Source organism: Branchiostoma floridae, chromosome 19, assembly GCF_000003815.2.
Source record: "Branchiostoma floridae strain S238N-H82 chromosome 19, Bfl_VNyyK, whole genome shotgun sequence".
NCBI lineage: Eukaryota > Metazoa > Chordata > Leptocardii > Amphioxiformes > Branchiostomatidae > Branchiostoma > Branchiostoma floridae.
This window is the reverse complement of record NC_049997.1, coordinates 4,466,188-4,483,818: the sequence shown is the minus strand read 5'-3', so window position 1 is coordinate 4,483,818 and position 17,631 is coordinate 4,466,188. Positions and strand designations below refer to the sequence as shown.

Sequence of the window (17,631 nt, the reverse complement as noted above, 5' to 3'; positions counted from 1 at the left end):
GGGTTTGACTTCTGTTCCATATGCCATAGGAGACGAATTCTCCATCATTTTCATATATAAAAGGGTTGGACGACTTGAGCAAGAAGATTGATTAGGTGGCCGTTAAGGTGATAAAGCTTGGGGAAGTTTTGCAGATTTTAAGGAATTTCAGTTTCTTTCTTTCGGAACGGTAATATGAACATTCACAAATGAAATGTAGTTCATCTTCCACTGCTTTCCCTGATCAATATATGCCTGAGAACATTCGTGTGACTGCACATTAACTAAACGAGGTACAAACAAATACATATGACCTTCTAGAGTTCAACACGTGGCTAAAATCAACAAGGGGGCATTGACACCACACCCCGGCATACGACTATATCTTTCAGTGTCAACACATGGCCGTCATGTGATGATGTAACTTCAGGTCCATGGTCCAACTCACAACAAAGTGAGAAACCTTTTTGAAATCTTGCATGATCATTTCAACGAACAGTACTGTCACAGAGAAGGATATTTTACGTTTTTGAGGAACTTGTGTGTCCTGTTTTGTCTGTGAAGACGTAATATGTCACAAGGTACAAGTTCACTTATTCATAGTGTCAAACACCTAGTTGTTCAGCCCTTATTTACTTGCTTTCTCGTTACGATACAACTGTTGCGGCAGAAATTGCATTGAATTCGAAGTCATTCTGGAGTCAAAGTCTATTGCACACCATTTGTAAAATGGGTATAATGTAAGACAAACTTATCATATTGTATAAGACAACTAGCCATGTAGTATAATTAAACTAATAAAGTGACAATAGATATAGTTTTATGGCTATGCAATATTAGAAGAAACACGGTGATGAAACAAATCAAAGTGCAATGATGAAACAAATCCAGAATGTTGCAATAGACTATTTGCTAATAACATAAATCTAGTAAATACTACATTCAGGTTCTATGATATATATTATAAACAATATTGGGAGGAGACACAGTGAAGGTCTTCATGTGTAGTATATACATTATTATGACAATGTTTATGATATTACGTTATCATTAGGTTCCATTTCTGCATGGATGTATTGGACAGTGTTGCGACATGGCATAAGTGCATGTAACGTTGGTTCACGTTTATAAGTGGGGTAACTAATATCCGTTGAAACAATTCTTAAAAACAGGGACTTTCGACGGATACTGAATTCAACTCAACTCAATTCAACAAAAAATGCAGCTTGAAACAATATTACATCGACTTGATGTCCCAAAATGCTCCGTTTTCTTGAAATTGATAAAGGTAAGGGTGAACTAGCAGTACAATTGTTTGCTCAATTTATTCAGGTGATTTATCTTTGATATTAAAAAAAACGTACGAACAAAGCTAAACTTATAACTCATGGAAAAATATATATCACCTCTTCTGAAACCTACAATTCATGGTCAGTCCGACATGAAACGCTAAATATACTGAGGTTTCTTCGACACTTCTAAGGTCCATGAGAAAAAGGCATGATGCTGCATGTTGTACGTATGTAGGGGCACAAACTGTACACTCAGGCCGGTCTTTCTACTTCTATAGTGCTTTCCTTATTTAGAGTCTCAAATCACAGATCAGAAGAGAACTGCACATAATTTCCAAAATAGTCTACAGCTTGAGTACAAACAAATCATAGTAAGGTCAATGTGTTTGCCCAACCGCCTGCATGACGCAATGTAATCAACGCTGAGTGGCACGTGAAATGCACGTGATAGAGGCATGCTTCGGTGCGATAAAACGTTTGGTTACATTGAACCTTTGGTAATACACCTTTCTCACGCGGCGGCCATGATAGATCTAAAACGAGTTCAATGAGGCAAACAAAAGACTGCCCATCATAATTAGTAGTTCAGCCAATGATAGCCTGCCAATTAGGCAAACAACCAATAAGAGATTTGGCTGCATGTCCGTCAAATATTTGCATTATCATGTTTTTATTTTGCATTTCTTAAGGGACAATGGGGTCAGTCTACGCTACTATAAATTGCTACATCTTTCGGTGCATAACACTTGTTATAATACTTATTATTTGATCTTATATTATAAAAAATTGTGTGGTCTGGGGAAATACTAAATGGGAGCTGATTTTAGAAATAAGTTTTGTTTGTTTGCCTCATTGACCTCGTCTTCAATCTATGATGGCCGCCGCGTGAGAAAGGTGTATAAAGCTTGAATCACCCTAGATGGTCTAAATAGCCATAGCAGAGAAAGGTTTGTCGTCAGCTAATCATGTAACTCCAATTCACCTTTGTCCGCGGAGTAACCTATATTAATATCCGTTGCTTCTAACAAATGTGTTTTAAGGGATATCAAGTCAAGGGACTGTGGACTCAAATAATATTGCAATATCTTCAAAATATTGCAGCTATTTTCAAAATTTTGCAACGTCCGTCGACTTAGTATCCCTAAATGTTAGAACAACGGATAAAGGTTCCCCCTTGACTAATGGTGAACTAACGTTACTACCTGTCGTGCAAGTTATAAAAGATTATGAAAAACAAATCCATGACGCTTCCAGGTAACTTTTAATGATTTGATTTCGACCCTCTAGTGGCTTTCTACGTTACTTGCCAACAGCTACAAACGTAGAAAATACCATAGGGAGCTATCGACAACTTCTCAATTAATGCTGACCACAAACCGAAACGGCCTCAAAACATAGACTTCTTTTAGAATGAAAAAAAAATGTCTTCATCGCATCCTTTTCAGTTAAAACCGAAGATGAGACGTCGCCGTTTGCAGTTGGGTCCATCCAACACAAGGGGACTGAGCATGCGCAGAAGAAGACTGGGCATGCGCAGAAGAAGGGCCTGACGGTGATTACGGCTGCCCTGTTCTTGGTGGGTGAGATGGCGGGAAGCGGTGTGCTGGCCCTGCCGAGAGCTGTCGTCAACACGGGTTGGTTAACTGTTTATTTGAACAGGCTAGGAAATAAAGTGATTACCTCTTTGTGGCGCCGTGTGGCACAACAGCAGGGTGTTTGCCCCAGAGGTTCTGGTTCGGATCTGTTGGAAAAAATACAACCTTGTGCCCTTGCTAACTTAAGACGAATTCACTTCACTCAACTGAAAATAAGGTTTTTTTTCTATGTTTACACTGACCTCAACTTAGCAGCTGGGCGGACAGATTTTCGTCTGCCCATCCTCCTACGCAGGGACATCCAACTGAGGGTCTGCATGGGGGGTCCCGACAACGATTTACGCTGAATTCAGAAGAGCCTCCTACGTATTACGCTAAATCAAGGAATGCAATTACGCTAAATTTGGTCGCCTCGCTACGAATTACGTAGATAAGATGGTTTTCCCTACGAATTACGGGAAATAAAATAGGCTGCCTACGTCTTACGGAAAAGAGCATGCAGACCCTCCCAACTGTCTGTCTGGATGTGCCCTGGTCTTTCAACCTTTAGTTCCTAACCGCCCTGCTTATGAATATCAATGAGGTTACCTTATACATGCGAGACAGCTTTTGAAAACGGAAAGCCTATTCTCTAATTGGCTGACAGATGGTTTTGGGGGGACGTCCACTACAGGAACGTTAACTAAGGGTGATGGTTGAAAGAGCAGGGCACATCCAGACAGGCAGTTTGGCTGTTAGATGTCCCTGCGTTGGAGGATGCGTCTGCCAGGACGCTGTCTATCAGCACTGAGGGGGGCTATTATCGCCCGACATGGCTGAATAGCAAGGGTCTGGAGTGAGCTACCAATTGGCGCTACTCAGGTGACCTCAATACGACAATTGCCCTGGATGCGTCCTACTTTATGGTTATGAACCACTCACTTCCATAAGTGTTGTGGGATTTTTACGTACTTGAGGTGTGGCTCTCCTCAAATAAGGGGCCTCCATTTAACGTCCTATTCGAGGGACGGCCCTAGCCGATGCTAGGTAGTCATTTTTCACCTGAGTGAAAGTGCATGGCTTTAGTCAGGGTTCTCTCTCGTTATGAAATCCGAATTGATCGCCTAAAGTAAATGTTTTCGGTCCAACAAAGAAGAAGCCTTTAGAGGTCTAACAAACGAGCAGCATCTCCTTCAAGATTGTGTAAAACACACGGAATTGGAGGAAGCTTGCAGTCGCCTGCGCTGCAGCCGACTGATGATGATAATGATGATGATAAAAACACACACCAAGGAGGTTGCACATACTTAGTTGCGGAATGTTGTTAACCCTTAAACTGCCAGAGTTTCAATCCTATAAAATGCTATCAGTGCCAGGGTTGGCCGCTGACCTCCAAACCCAAAAACGAACAAGGCCGAAGTCCGATCCCTAACTTCCGCAAAGCTGCTACTTCGGGGGAATACGCTATCCCGGATATTTCCGGGTGTGGCACACAGGACATGTATATGTGTGCCGGATATATCCGGGTTTGGCAGTAAGTTGTGATATCTATATTTTACATTCCCAGGCTGGAACGGCGTGGTTATCTTGGTGTTGTGTGGCGCGGTGGCGGGACATAACGGCATCATGCTGGGCAGGTGTTGGAACATCCTACAGCTCCGCTGGCCGGAGTACAGGGACCACGTCAGGGACCCCTACCCGGCCATCGGCGAGAGGGCTTTCGGGAAGGTTGGGAAGTGAGTGGTAACAAGAACTTATACACCAGGGAGATAATTGCCACTAGTGCCAAAGCAAAATTTACCACCAGCCATTTCCGTGCCAGTAAGAAATGGCTCGTTGGTTATTGAATAAGTATCATTGGTGGGCCAAACACGTATCCCTGGGGAACCCCCAGAGGGTTGCATTGATACCCAGCCATTTGCGAGAGGGCTTTCGGGGAGGTTGGAAAGTAAGTGAATCACAAAACGGACTGTTTGCACATTTAATTTTCCTAACAAAGTTTGGAGACAGGTTACACCTTTTATGCTGTCATTGGTGGTCAGTTTTGTACCTAATAAATGCTATCAAAACGTCTTGATACTGATCCATCATTCTACAACTTATCGCCAGTGGTGGGCCAAAAATGTACCCTTGAGGAACCCCAGCAGTTTAAGGCTATTCAGTATAATGTATGGGAGTTGAAAGAAAGCAGCAAGAAGTGAAACAGGCATCGGGAAAGATTTACAACGTAATTGTTAACGTAGAAGAAAAATGCTATCAAGAAAAATTCTATCAAAGATGGTCCAATCATCTAACCTTGACGAACACCCGTTACGTATATAGCAATTATAGACACGTCTACACTCCTGACCTTTTGCAGCACGTTAATTGTAGTGTAAAATCTTTGTAAACATTGAACTGTCATTTGTCTTCATCAGTTCGGTAGCTCACTGAATTAAGAGACAACCGTTTCAAACAAACATTGTTTAATTCCACCGACAGCTTTGTTTTTAATTATCTTAAATCTAAAAAAAAATTCTTTTAAGGCCTGTGGCAGTTGTAGTCTGTTACCGCGTGTCATATTCGTCCGGTGAAAACTGACTGGTTAACATTGTACTGCAACTATAGGTGTCGCTGCTTACAGGTGTGGTCCTAAACGCAAAGAATCGTACACCGAATAAAACAATCATGTAAACTGAATACTAGTATGTGTAAAACCTTGTGTTTGGAACCGCATCTGCAAACAGCGACACCTATTGCTGTTGTACAATGTAAACCAGTCAAAATTGCCCTGAATGACAGATTGCCACCGAAACGTCGGCCGGTGGAATAAAACAAAGATTGTGTAAAAAGAGTCTTATTGTTCTATGACTTTATACTAACCTAATGAAACTCTTCTGCCTTTCATTTTCTTACAATCAGAGTTGCGGTTAGTGTTTGTGTGAACGTGACGTTATTCAGCGGAGCCACAGTGTTCCTGTTGTTGGCTGCGGAGAACCTACAGACCCTGGTGCAGGACCTGTCTCCTCACAAAGGCAACTTCTCCTTCTGTTTCTGGCTCATCATCTTGGCAGGGGCGCTCACACCATTCACTTGGTTTGGGTCACCCAAAGATTTTTGGTGAGTAGCTAATACACATTTTCTTTTACTATATACTGATCTATTGGACGTCAAAGAAACGATCGGTCATAATGTGGTCTTCCATGAGAAGTATGTCAGTGTAGGACCAAATATGTAGCCCTGGGGAACCCCATAAGATACTAGTGGAACAGGAATACTTATGTCGCAGTCACAAGCGTCATAGGTCGCTATACGATTTTCATTTAGAATTCTAAAGCAGACTGTGACAGAACCAACCGCTGACAAGGAGTTCGCGGTAGCACCATGCACTGTAGTCTGTTACTGCCATGGAAACAATGTTCGCGGCGGTTTTGAGTTCGCGGTAAATTTGCAACACGAAAACCGCGAATATTAAACCACCGCAAACAGTTTCTGTACTGGTATAACTGTGGACAGTTTTGAAATGTTCGCGGTGGTTTTGAGTTCGCGGTAAATTTGCAACACGAAAACCGCGAACATTAAACCACCGCAAACAGTTTCTGTACTGGTATAATTGTGGACAATTTTGTTTTTAATTGTCTTACAATTTTTTTCTCAAGGCCTGTGGCAGTTGTAGCCTCCGCATCCACAGTCCTGGCCTGTCTACTGATGTTGATTGGTGTTCTTGTGGACATCCCGAACTTTCAACATGTAAAGGACGGAGAAGTGGAGATCAAAGTACGTTTCTTTACCTTGTTTAATTACCAGCTTTTAAACATCATAAGACAGGAAAAAAGTTGGAAGAGTAGTAAACTTTTTAAGGATCCCATGGCATGCTGGGTGACTTGAGGCATTATGGGTAGTCCTTTGGCGGAGTGCAAAATCATCACCATCATGGTTAAAATAGGACCTAAAAAGTATGTATCCCATGCGTATTGTCAATGAAATAATCGTTTTGTCCTCTGAGCTTTCTACCCATCTTCCAGCTTGCAATGGTGTCCGCGAGATTGTTGTGTTTTCTCATATTTTGCAGGTATCCCTGAAAATATAACCGATTTCTTATGTATGCATGACAACTGAATATATTAAACTAAACAAAGCATTGTCAACAACGAAATCTCTAGGGAATGAGTGCATGCAAGTTTTTTAAATTTTAGCAATTCAATCTCAGAGCAGTACTAATGGCGATGACCCCGAAACATCTTCAAAGGTGATTTTCGTTTTTTTACAGGCGTTGTTCCTGACGTTTGGAACTATCCTGTTCGCATACTCAGGGGCGAGCACATTTCCCACAATTCAGCAAGATATGAAGGAACCGGAAAAGTTTTCCAGATCCGTCGTCCTGGCGTTTGCAGGTAATGACAGCCAAGTGCGATTAAGTTGTGCATTTGTGTGTATTGAAAGGCATAAAATGTTAAAACATAAAATTTTATGGCGACGCCTCAGGGGCGGAGCGGTTAGTATTTTACTGCGATTAACTTGCCAAATATTCAGAACATTTCCGCATGCATTCCAATGTAATTCATTGGGGAATTCGTTTTTGGAAACACCCTGTGGGACTGACCTTTGCATATACCAGAGGGGGGAGTCTATTACGTGTTGAATACAATTTGCATGCGGTAGTTTACGCACTAACACATTATTGACATAGATATAATGTTATGCCCCCTCCCCTCCAGCTTTGCTCTTGATGTATGTTCCACTGTCCGTTGCGGGTTTTCTGGTCTACAAGTCGGAGTGTGATAACAACATCCTGTCTACCCTGACGGCGGGCGGTCTGAAGTACGCCTCCCTCATCCTCATCACGTTACACCTCATCTTCGCCTTCATCATCGTCATCAACCCCGTCTGTCAGGAGCTGGAGGAACGATTCAGGATAGCCAATAGTAAGTCTCGTTTAATCAATCAATCAATTAACTAACCAATCAGCATTCATCATCGTCATCAACCCCGTCTGTCATGAGCTGGAGGAACGATTCAGGATAGCCAATAGTAAGTCTTGCTTAATCAATCTATCAATTAACTAACCAATCAGGAGGCATCGTTGACTTATCACCTTACACCTCATCTTCGCTTTCATCATCGTCAACAACTCAACACCCCCGTCTGTCATGAGCTGGAGGAACGATTCAGGATAGCCAATAGTAAGTCTCGTTAAATCAATCAATCAATTAATCAATCAATCATTGGTTTATGATGGCAGCTATAGGATGTGTCTATAGATGATTCACCATAATGGATTAATAGATAGCAGATTATAATAAGCCAGTTCTATGTTTAAGACACGCATGCGCAGCCAGGTGCATTCTGGGCAATATGTCAAATATGGAAGCCCCTAACTTGTAAACAATTCTTGTGTACACCATGCTTCATGCATGTTCAGACGTTTATTGTATGTCTCATAGGCTTCATGTCTTTGAACCTTTACCCACGATGCCCATGCATGCGCAATTTAAACCGCAAACTGACTTATTATAATGTTTAAAATGACAAGTCAGCCGTCTTTTTCAGGTTAATTGACCCAAAATTTGGACATGTAAAGTTTATAAACATCAGATTTTACGAATACGGACTCTAGGAATTGGTCAGATGTCTGTTTAATGACTTTCTCGTGTAATATTGTCTGACTATTTTATTAGCCTGACAAAACCACTCTTCTAGTAATCCATTCGAGTGACTGGTCACGTCGAGGTCAATTTTCCTCTGGCGCCATGTCAGCAAAACATTGTGTAACTGTCTCATTAACTTCTCACGTCAAATTTTCTGCCAGAGTTCGGTATATTCCGGATCTTACTCCGGACGTGCTTGGTGGGACTGGTACTGTTTACCGGAGAGAGTCTGCCTCATTTCGGCGCCATCTTGTCTTTGGTTGGAGGATCAACCATCACCTGCCTCACCTTCATCTTCCCTTGCCTATTCTATTTGAAACTCGCCAGACAAAAGAGTCCTGATTGGCCGGAAATGTAAGCATTCTGCGATTGAATTTTGAAAAATCCAATAAAAATGGAGATAGCTTTGGTAAACAGAGAAGCTTCCACACTTTTACATTGTTGTATTACAATTACAGTATAAGGGCTACTCCATGAAAAAGAGTAGGGGGGTAGGGGGGGGGGGCATGTCATGATTTTCAAAGTGTTAGAGAGGGTACACAAGAGATGGTATGAAAATAAACTTGGATACAAGGTTGAGTATTCTTGATCATCGCTAAACTACTAGGATATTCAATGGAATGTTCTACTGTACACAACAAAATTTTAACATGAGGCCTTTTTGTCCCCCTTACGTTTTTACAGCGAAGTGCAGCCGTACGAGTGGGCGTGGCATATAGAGTTCATCCTGATTGGTGTGGTGGGCGGCATAGCCTCAACCTACTCCGGTATTGACGGGATCGCCAGAGGCTTCCAAGTGGTCCCCTGTTACGTCAATATGACGCGCCTTTGAGGCGTTGCCAAAATATTATGCAAAATCTATAGAAGTACTGAGAAGTCTTGATGATAGATAGCTTGTGAGAGCTTTTAGGCTCAAAAATGTCTCTGCGATTGCGAGGGGGCTAATTGATATAATAGAAATACGAAGTTAAGAATCCCTTTTGCAATTCTAGTACATGCATGTTATTCTTAATTGTCAACATGTATACAGAAAAAAAATCTTTTTATTATGGGCATACCCGTATCATTGTATCATCAGGTTATATAGTATTCTTCTCCCGCGTATTGCCTATCCCCATAGGGTGGCACAAAACGAGTATATACGTATGTTATTTTGTACCTATCAGAAGGAGCGATACACAGGCCGGAATCTATGTGTTACGGCGTCATAACCAACGTGGGACGGGGCCTTCTGATTGGTCCGCGGCGCCTTGTTATATGATATTATACTACATACAAATCGTCAAACTTTTTACATACGATACATGTATATAAATGTTGTGAAAACTATTCTAATTGTGAAGGTCTAGGAACCACATGTTACCAGAAAGTTAAATCAGATAATGAAGGAAACGTTTTGCCAGATTATACTGATGTTGAATGCTTCGTTTTCAAGAGTATTTGCACTCGCTATATGTAGCTAGTCAACATTGTGCTCTTTATCTGTGTCTGTATAGCCGCTATCCCAGCAGCCATATACATATAAGTACGCCGTGTGTTCTACGATTGATTCTGTAACACCCAGGTTACACCCTCTTCATAAAATGGCACGTGCCATGTGCTGAATAATTGGTTTGAATTGGTCTCATCTCGATATAGGATTTCTTTAAGTACAAAATACGTCTGAGTCCAGCACAGAAGGCGTCACGCAGAAGGACAAGAGCTCACCTCTGAGTCTGAGAGCTCTAAATGGTCACTTTTTACATCATCATCATCATCCGGGCGTGCTGGTTGCTCGGATGGACATGACTCTCTTCCTCCATCCTTCCCCATCCTCCATAGCCTTGGGCAGTTCTTCAGCCGAGCAGCCAGTATCTTCACAAAGTATCTTTTACAGCATCATATGGTACATGTCCTCTCGATCATCGAGCGACGTTAGACTAGAGGGTCCGCTTATATTCATAGGTCACCGAACCATTTGAAATTTGAAAGGCTACAATTTTAGGCGAAAGATTCACTCATATCTGACTAATATGAAATCGGCGGCCAATTAAAGATCAACGAACTAGGCACAGGGTCGTTCAGAGTATTGAGGACCCTTAAAGAAGGCGTATGGTTTCAAAATCATTTTAATAATTGTTTAATTGTGTTACTAACTGTAGCTGATTCCGAACTCAACATGGATTTTGAGTATCTGCCGCCTGCATCTACAGTGAGTACAAAATGTCCTGATTGTTATTTCATGTGTTATTGATCATTTACTTCTTGTTGAGACCACGGATATTCCCTTCTATCTCCAAAACAGTTCTTCAAACTGTTGAAAAATTGTTCTTCGTTTTATTTTGTAAATATGTGGTTTGAATGTCATAGGCAATGGGTGCTAAGTCAAAGAATATTAAATTATGCTTTAAAGAATTGTGAGGTTTGGCCAAATAATAGCTCAGAGTAACAAAATCCTTAAAGTGCATGCAAACACCAAAGCTACGGTTTAAAAAGTTTTCTGTCAGATATTTACATTTTATATAAACATTTTATCATGCCTTTACGTTGTCCTACCAATGGTTTGATGCCAAAAAATCCATAAAAAAGATTATTCATCAAGCAGGTAACCTCTCAAAAGTCAAAGTATTACCTAGTTGCAATTCTGCACAATTCAAGATAGACGTATTACGATATCACTATCTAGCAATGGTAATGAATATTTTTCACGAAAAAAATAACATTTTCAGAAAATCAATTATTATATGGGTTGGTCCAAATCAAACTAGTCAGACTATATGTTATGTTTAACAATTCAAGATAGACATATTACGATATCACTATCTAGCAATGTTTATGGATATTTTGAATGAAAAAAATATTAGGAAAGCCATCAATGCATGGGTTCGTCCAAATCAAACTAGTCAGACTAATATGTCTAATAATTAAAGATAGACATATTACGATATCACTATCTAGCAATGTTTATGGATATTTTTCACGAAAAAAATATGTTTGTAGAAAATCAATTTTGCATGGGTTGGTCCAAATCAAACTAGTCAGACTAATGTGCGTCTCTTGGGATTACATGCAAAAACAAGAAAGAAACAGTGATTATTGATATTGTCTGCACAGACTAGGCCAGCGAAGCCGTTTCTCACATTTTAGCCAGATTATTTGCTATTGATAATCCATTTTATTCGGAATTTATATTTTTAGAGATTGGACAAAGAGCTGCTGTATTGAGAATTGTGTGAATTGCAATGAAATAGCAATTGGGCACGTTTTAACAGCAATTATAAAAGTGAAGAAAGTCGAACAATATCTCGCACAGACGTAATCTGTCGGATTCTATGAAAGGATCAAATGATATCGCCAGAAGCTGGCACTAAGTCAGAAAGTATTGAAAGGATGAATGAAGATCCCATCTCCGATGCGACAGTCCTGGTAACCGCAGGCGGTATGGCTCAAGCAAATCCGGTGACAACAACAGGGAAAACAGCTTCCAGACCAGCAGGCATTGGTGGCATCAAACCATATGCTGTTAGATATCAAACAGATGATCATGATGATGATGACATGGTTACAAAGAGCAAGGAAACAAGGAACGGAGAAGCGCAAGATGCCAGTTGTTGCATTATTGACCACACCGAACCGTATGCCGTTAGATATGGTGAAGATGATGACTTTCCAACGGAGAGAAACACATCCGAGAGTGCACAAACACAAGATGCCAGCTCTACCAATGTCAACATCGAACCGTATTCTGTCAGATATGGTGAAGATGGTGACTTTCCAACGGAGAGAAACACATCCGAGAGTGCACAAACGCAAGATGCCAGCTCTACCAATGTCAACATTGAACCGTATGCTGTCAGATATGGTGAAGATGATGGTGTTCCAACGGAGAGAAACACAACCGAGAGTGAACACAAGCAAGATGTCAGCTCTGCCAATGTCAGCATTGCACCGTATGCTGTTAGATGTGGGGAAGATTATGGTGTTCCAACGGAGAGAAACACAACCGAGAGTGAACACAAGCAAGATGTCAGCTCTGCCAATGGCAACATTGAACCGTATGCTGTTAGATGTGGGGAAGAGGACGACGTTCCAACAGAGAGAAACACAACCGAGAGTGCACAAACACAAGATGCCAGTTTTGCCAATGTCAACATCGAACCGTATGCTGTTAGATATGGGGAAGATGATGTCGTGCCAGCGGAAAGAAACACAACCGAGAGTGCATCGAGTGTGCGTGACGATAGAAATCAGGCACCGATGCCAAACGGTCCCCAACAGGACATTTGTGGTAAGACAGTCTTATGTAAAATGTATTTTGTCCTTTTCTTACATGCTGGTTGACCGTTAGAATGACTGACAAGGTTGACGAAAGTTTGCATGTGCATCATAAATGTTGGCTACCGCTGATTTGAAAGCATCATTTTTAAATTTATAAGGGAAATATCATGCAATACATTTTCTATATATCACGTAATCAGCAATTCATGCTGATTACGCAGAGTTGTTAGGCAAAGTAAATCTCTTTATCTAGAGCTTCATCCACTACGTTTTACAACTGCTTTCATTTCTTGTCGTTCGATTCGGTTTTCCATTTTGCTGATTTTAAACCCTTGTCCTACCGAGCCCGTTTATATACGGGATGGACATATTTAACCCTTGTCATGCTGAGCTGTATTGTTATGGGTTTGGGGTATTCATCATGGAACAGGTCAAGTTTTACTTACCTGATGAAACCATCCGATTTGGGAGGTTAAACTGGCCAAACAATCACCAGCAGGGCAAGGATTAAGGTAATATAAAATATTTTTTCCAGGGTGTCGATATCGCTGCGAGTGCGATGCTATCCTAACGTGTATCCCCATGGTGGTATTGGCCATCGTCGGAAGCTTAATATGGGCATTCTTCTACAACACGGGATACTCAAATGGTACGCTTCCGTTTATCTTCTCGAACCTTGTGGTAGATGTTAGATTAGTTAGAATGGTTATTCCCCCCTCACCAATGGAACAGTCCACGCATGCGGACTTGGGCTGGGGAGGGCAGTCAGGTAGAAGCTAACTCATGTCAATACACATTGTCATCAACGTCTGTGTGTATGTGTGATTCTTCCCTAGCTTCAGAGGGATTGAAGTCAGGTTAACGGTAGATTTGTGTATATTTGCTACGTTTCACAGTCATGGCATCAAACATGGCATCAAGCATCAATTGTTCAACACAGAAAAACCTTAATACATGTACATGGTTATGAAGAAGTTGAATAATCAAAAACGTATTTCCGCATTAACATTGAGAATGTAAGACATTGCATGGAATTGTCATATGGTAAATATATGATTTTTTTGTTTTACATAAATGAAAACATTGTCATTTATCAAAGACATAACTTCCTATCAACAGATATTGACCTCCACACTAAGCCATGCGTCAGATCACCCTGGATGCTGTAGTTCTGAAACAACGACAATAACTAGTCCGACGTTGAAGGTGGGAGAGAAAATTTTATTTGCTTTTTACTCATATGACCTGTTTTCGATTGGTTTGTTAGAATCCCACACGGATTGTAACATTTCCTTGCACACAATGTAACAGAACGCTCATACCATTATACACCGAAGGCCATCAGGATATTGTTGTTCCCTTTGAACTTTTGCATCATAATCATCACAGATGTATGAAGTGTCATGATACGTTTGGCTTCACGTTTACAAACAAATGATTAAAGGTCGCAGTATGATGATCCTTCTGATCAATTTCTCTATCAAGTTTTGATAAAAATGCTATTATACAAAATTGAGTTTATTGATATTCTTTTGCAGGTAACGACAGCCAATGGCTACTTGAGGGAAACAACACCAACGTTGTCGCCAATCTTAATAACCTCTCTGGGTAAGTTTTCAATCTGCAAGTCTAAGAATGTGGATATAATTGTTTATTTTGCAAAATCATGCCCAAAGGCTAATTGCATATACAGTCTCAAGGACTAAGAGAGGTAGTTAGTGTGATACATAAAACTATATGATACTGTGAGTACTATTGTCGGGTTTGATTTCCTCTTTGAAGGCAGTGGTTAATGAAGTACTCCACGTTCTGTATGATGGTGGGATTTTGTGCTTTAAGTAGAAATACAGTCTTTTGGTAATATTTTAGGTGGTGCAAGCTTGGTGAAATTGGAAATTGTGACAACTGTTTGAAATAATGTGTTTCTTTCGGATTCATAGTGAGGACACTGACTGATAAAATGTGTTTCATTTTCCACTGCATTCATTGAGCAACATGTACATAATCTCTCGTGGACAGGGAGCTGTTTATATATATATGTCCGGGGAGGTTGATGTAGACACTTATGTCAAACTGTACCGTTTGAATGCCTATGCCATCATTAAGCCCCCTTTACAAATCAAGAATTTAGCTCGGCCGAGTTGTCAGCGAGCTCTAAATTACAAGGAGGCATGACCCTGATGCCTACGAACAAATGGCAGTGTTTCTTCGTCGGCGTCAGGGTCATACATTCTCGTAATTTAGAGCTCGCTGACAACTCGGCTGAGCTAAATTCTGGATTTGTAAAGGGGGCTTTATGACAAAGGCGGATAATCATATAGCACAATGATCATATAGTACAATGGTTAACATTTCTTTCTTAAAACATTTCTTAATGTATTTTGCACCTTCTTCCATAAAACTAACTCTTGCAGGAGACATGGTATCATAAGATGCAGGAAGGAAGGAAGCAATGTTATTGGTAGCCTTTGTATGTATATATATGTGTTTTTGTAGAAGACCGGTACCAGCATAACTCGACAGCCAATGGCTCCTTGGGGGAAGCAACACCTACCCTGTCGTCTAGCCCAAGAACCTCTCAGGGTAGGTTTTCAACTTCCTAGTCTATGAATAAGTATGTATGCTCGGGGAGGATGGGGTAAGCATTTATGTCAAACTATGGCTAGTTTAAAGGCCTGTGTGGCATTCAAATGAGGACCAGCTGCCTCAGCTGCTGCCGCGCCACGTGCCTGCGAGGCTTGTGTGTTACGCCGAACGGCGGTTATACCGGCTATATAGATACAGATACAGATATAGATACAGGACCTTATTACTATGATCAATGAGGAACACGTAATAAGTTGTAATGGTTATTTGCCGAAGGCATGGGTCGTGGAACGCTAGTTGTCTTATATTTTGTGTTGTACATGTAAACCAGACCAAGTTTTTCCACGCTTTTCCTTAAAACTTACGAACGACCCATGGAGTAATCATTGAACACTTGTGATTTCCGGAGGAATGTGAAGTTGTGATCTTTTACTGCAGCCCCTAATGGTGAAGATGAGAAACCAGAGAAGATCGTCTTTGGAGGGTTGGGAACAGAACCAGGGAAGTTTCAACAAGCCTGCAGAGTGGCAGTGTCTGACGACAACGAGATCTTCGTGCCTGATTTCTACAACAGACGAATCCAAGTCCACAACATGAGTGGGGTCTACCTCCGCCTCTTCCCAACCGTCGTCCCGGGTAAAAAGGTGAAAATGCAACCCAACGGTGTCGCCATTGATGGAGAGGGGCATTTGTGGGTTGCGGGGGTAAGGGAGGAGGAGGTACATGTGGTGCAGTACAGACGCCATGGACAGCCTTTGTCCAAATTTGACGTCACGGGTGTCTTAGTGTATCCTGAAATTGCAGTGGACGTGGACAACCACAAAATCATCGTGACCAACAAGAATGAAATATTGGTGTTCCAACCTAACGGATCGTTACATCTGAGATTCAGGGAGACACAGCGGTCCCTCATATCAAGCGTAACGACAGATAGCAAGGGAAACATCCTTGTCACGGTCATCCCGAACAGTATCCAGGTCTATAATCGCCACGGGGTGAGGTTATTCACAGCTGGAACATGCCGACGAGGACAGTTCCCCTGTCATTCCCGAGGAATCTGCTTGGATACTTTGGGGCGCATCGTTGTGGCGAACGGACTACCGGGGCGAGTTGACATGTATACAAGCCGCGGGAAATTTGTCCGCACCCTGGTCAACATAGAAGACCCATGGGGCATTGCTATTGGACGTGACGGACAGTTGTTGGTGACCAGTAAACAGGAAGGCACTGTGACCATCTTTCCACGCCAAGTGGTATATAACACAGGCAACTAAATTATATAAACAGGTAACAGGCATTTTTGGATTCTCCTGTCGATTCGACAGATGAGCAGGCAGACAGACATTTGCCGGTGGGTTCGACAACCTGTTTGCCTGACCTGTACATGACTTGTTATAGTGAAGGAGGGGTGTGCAATTCCTTCTCTACCCTCTCGTCTACTGGAGCACTGAGTCTCACAGGGACAGAACTGTATGTCACGTGTGTGACGGCTCCAGCAGCTGCAGCTTTGTTTTTCGTCTCCTAGGAGGACTTCCGACCAAGGATGTAAGGGGTTCCTCCTACCCCTGACTCGTGTAAACGAGTGCGTTATGCCCGAACATGCCCCTAAGGCCTGCCTTAGTCACAAAGGCCTGCCACTGCCACTAGCCGCATCTAGATACTCATTTACACCTGAGTCAAGTGAGCAGAAGTCCTGTAAAGTGCCTTTCCAAGGGCATAAGACGGTGCCACAGCGGGATTCGACCTCAGGACATCTTGAGCCTGACACGAACGCGCTGGCCACATCAAAAGGGGCATAGTCTTTAATAGTCTAATAAATGACATCATTCCAACCGGACATTAACATTCATTAAACGTCAGAACATCAACAACAGAAAAAAAAAAACTTAATCGGACTCTCGTTACCAGGAAACAATTCACAGAAAAAGCAATTCTCCAACTGGATGTTGTTGAGGCATTATGTAAAAGAAGTTAATTAAAGGTATACTACGGAATATTTGAACAAAACAAAATGTAGCTTTTCCTACTATTCCGTAGTATAGCTTTAAACTCTAAGAACTTTTGCAGATCTGTATGCCTTTTTGATGTCTATTTTTGATCATTTAAATGTTTTATTGGGCATTCACGTTGTATTTTTGGTGTATTGTATTGTTGTTCTCCTATCGCCCAACGGAAAAGTAGCTTGCTAATGACAAGCCAAAAGTAAATGGCAATAAACTAAACTCATTGTTAAAGTGACTTCCGTCACTGGCTACCACAAACCCCGGGGGGGGGGGGCTATCACTGGGAGAACTACAAGGGCCAGCAACCAACTAG

At 41.6% G+C, this 17,631-nt stretch overlaps 2 protein-coding genes across 2 annotated transcripts; both read left to right on the top strand.

Annotated features, from left to right (window-relative positions):
* The first annotated feature begins 235 nt into the window (after positions 1-235).
* On the top strand, positions 236-10,080 carry LOC118406396 (amino acid transporter AVT1J-like). The gene is made up of 9 exons (XM_035806435.1): positions 236-560; positions 2,717-2,905; positions 4,413-4,581; positions 5,747-5,944; positions 6,484-6,601; positions 7,095-7,218; positions 7,543-7,749; positions 8,634-8,826; positions 9,157-10,080. The coding sequence occupies exons 1-9, from the start codon at positions 551-553 to the stop codon at positions 9,302-9,304; spliced, it is 1,356 nt and encodes a 451-aa protein (XP_035662328.1). The 5' UTR covers positions 236-550; the 3' UTR covers positions 9,305-10,080.
* Positions 10,081-11,841: 1,761 nt separating this feature from the next.
* LOC118407084 lies at positions 11,842-16,589 on the top strand. Its single transcript, XM_035807502.1, has 3 exons — positions 11,842-12,739; positions 15,226-15,312; positions 15,754-16,589. Exons 1-3 carry the CDS (start codon positions 11,842-11,844, stop codon positions 16,587-16,589), a joined length of 1,821 nt encoding a protein of 606 aa, XP_035663395.1.
* The last annotated feature ends 1,042 nt before the right edge of the window (positions 16,590-17,631 follow it).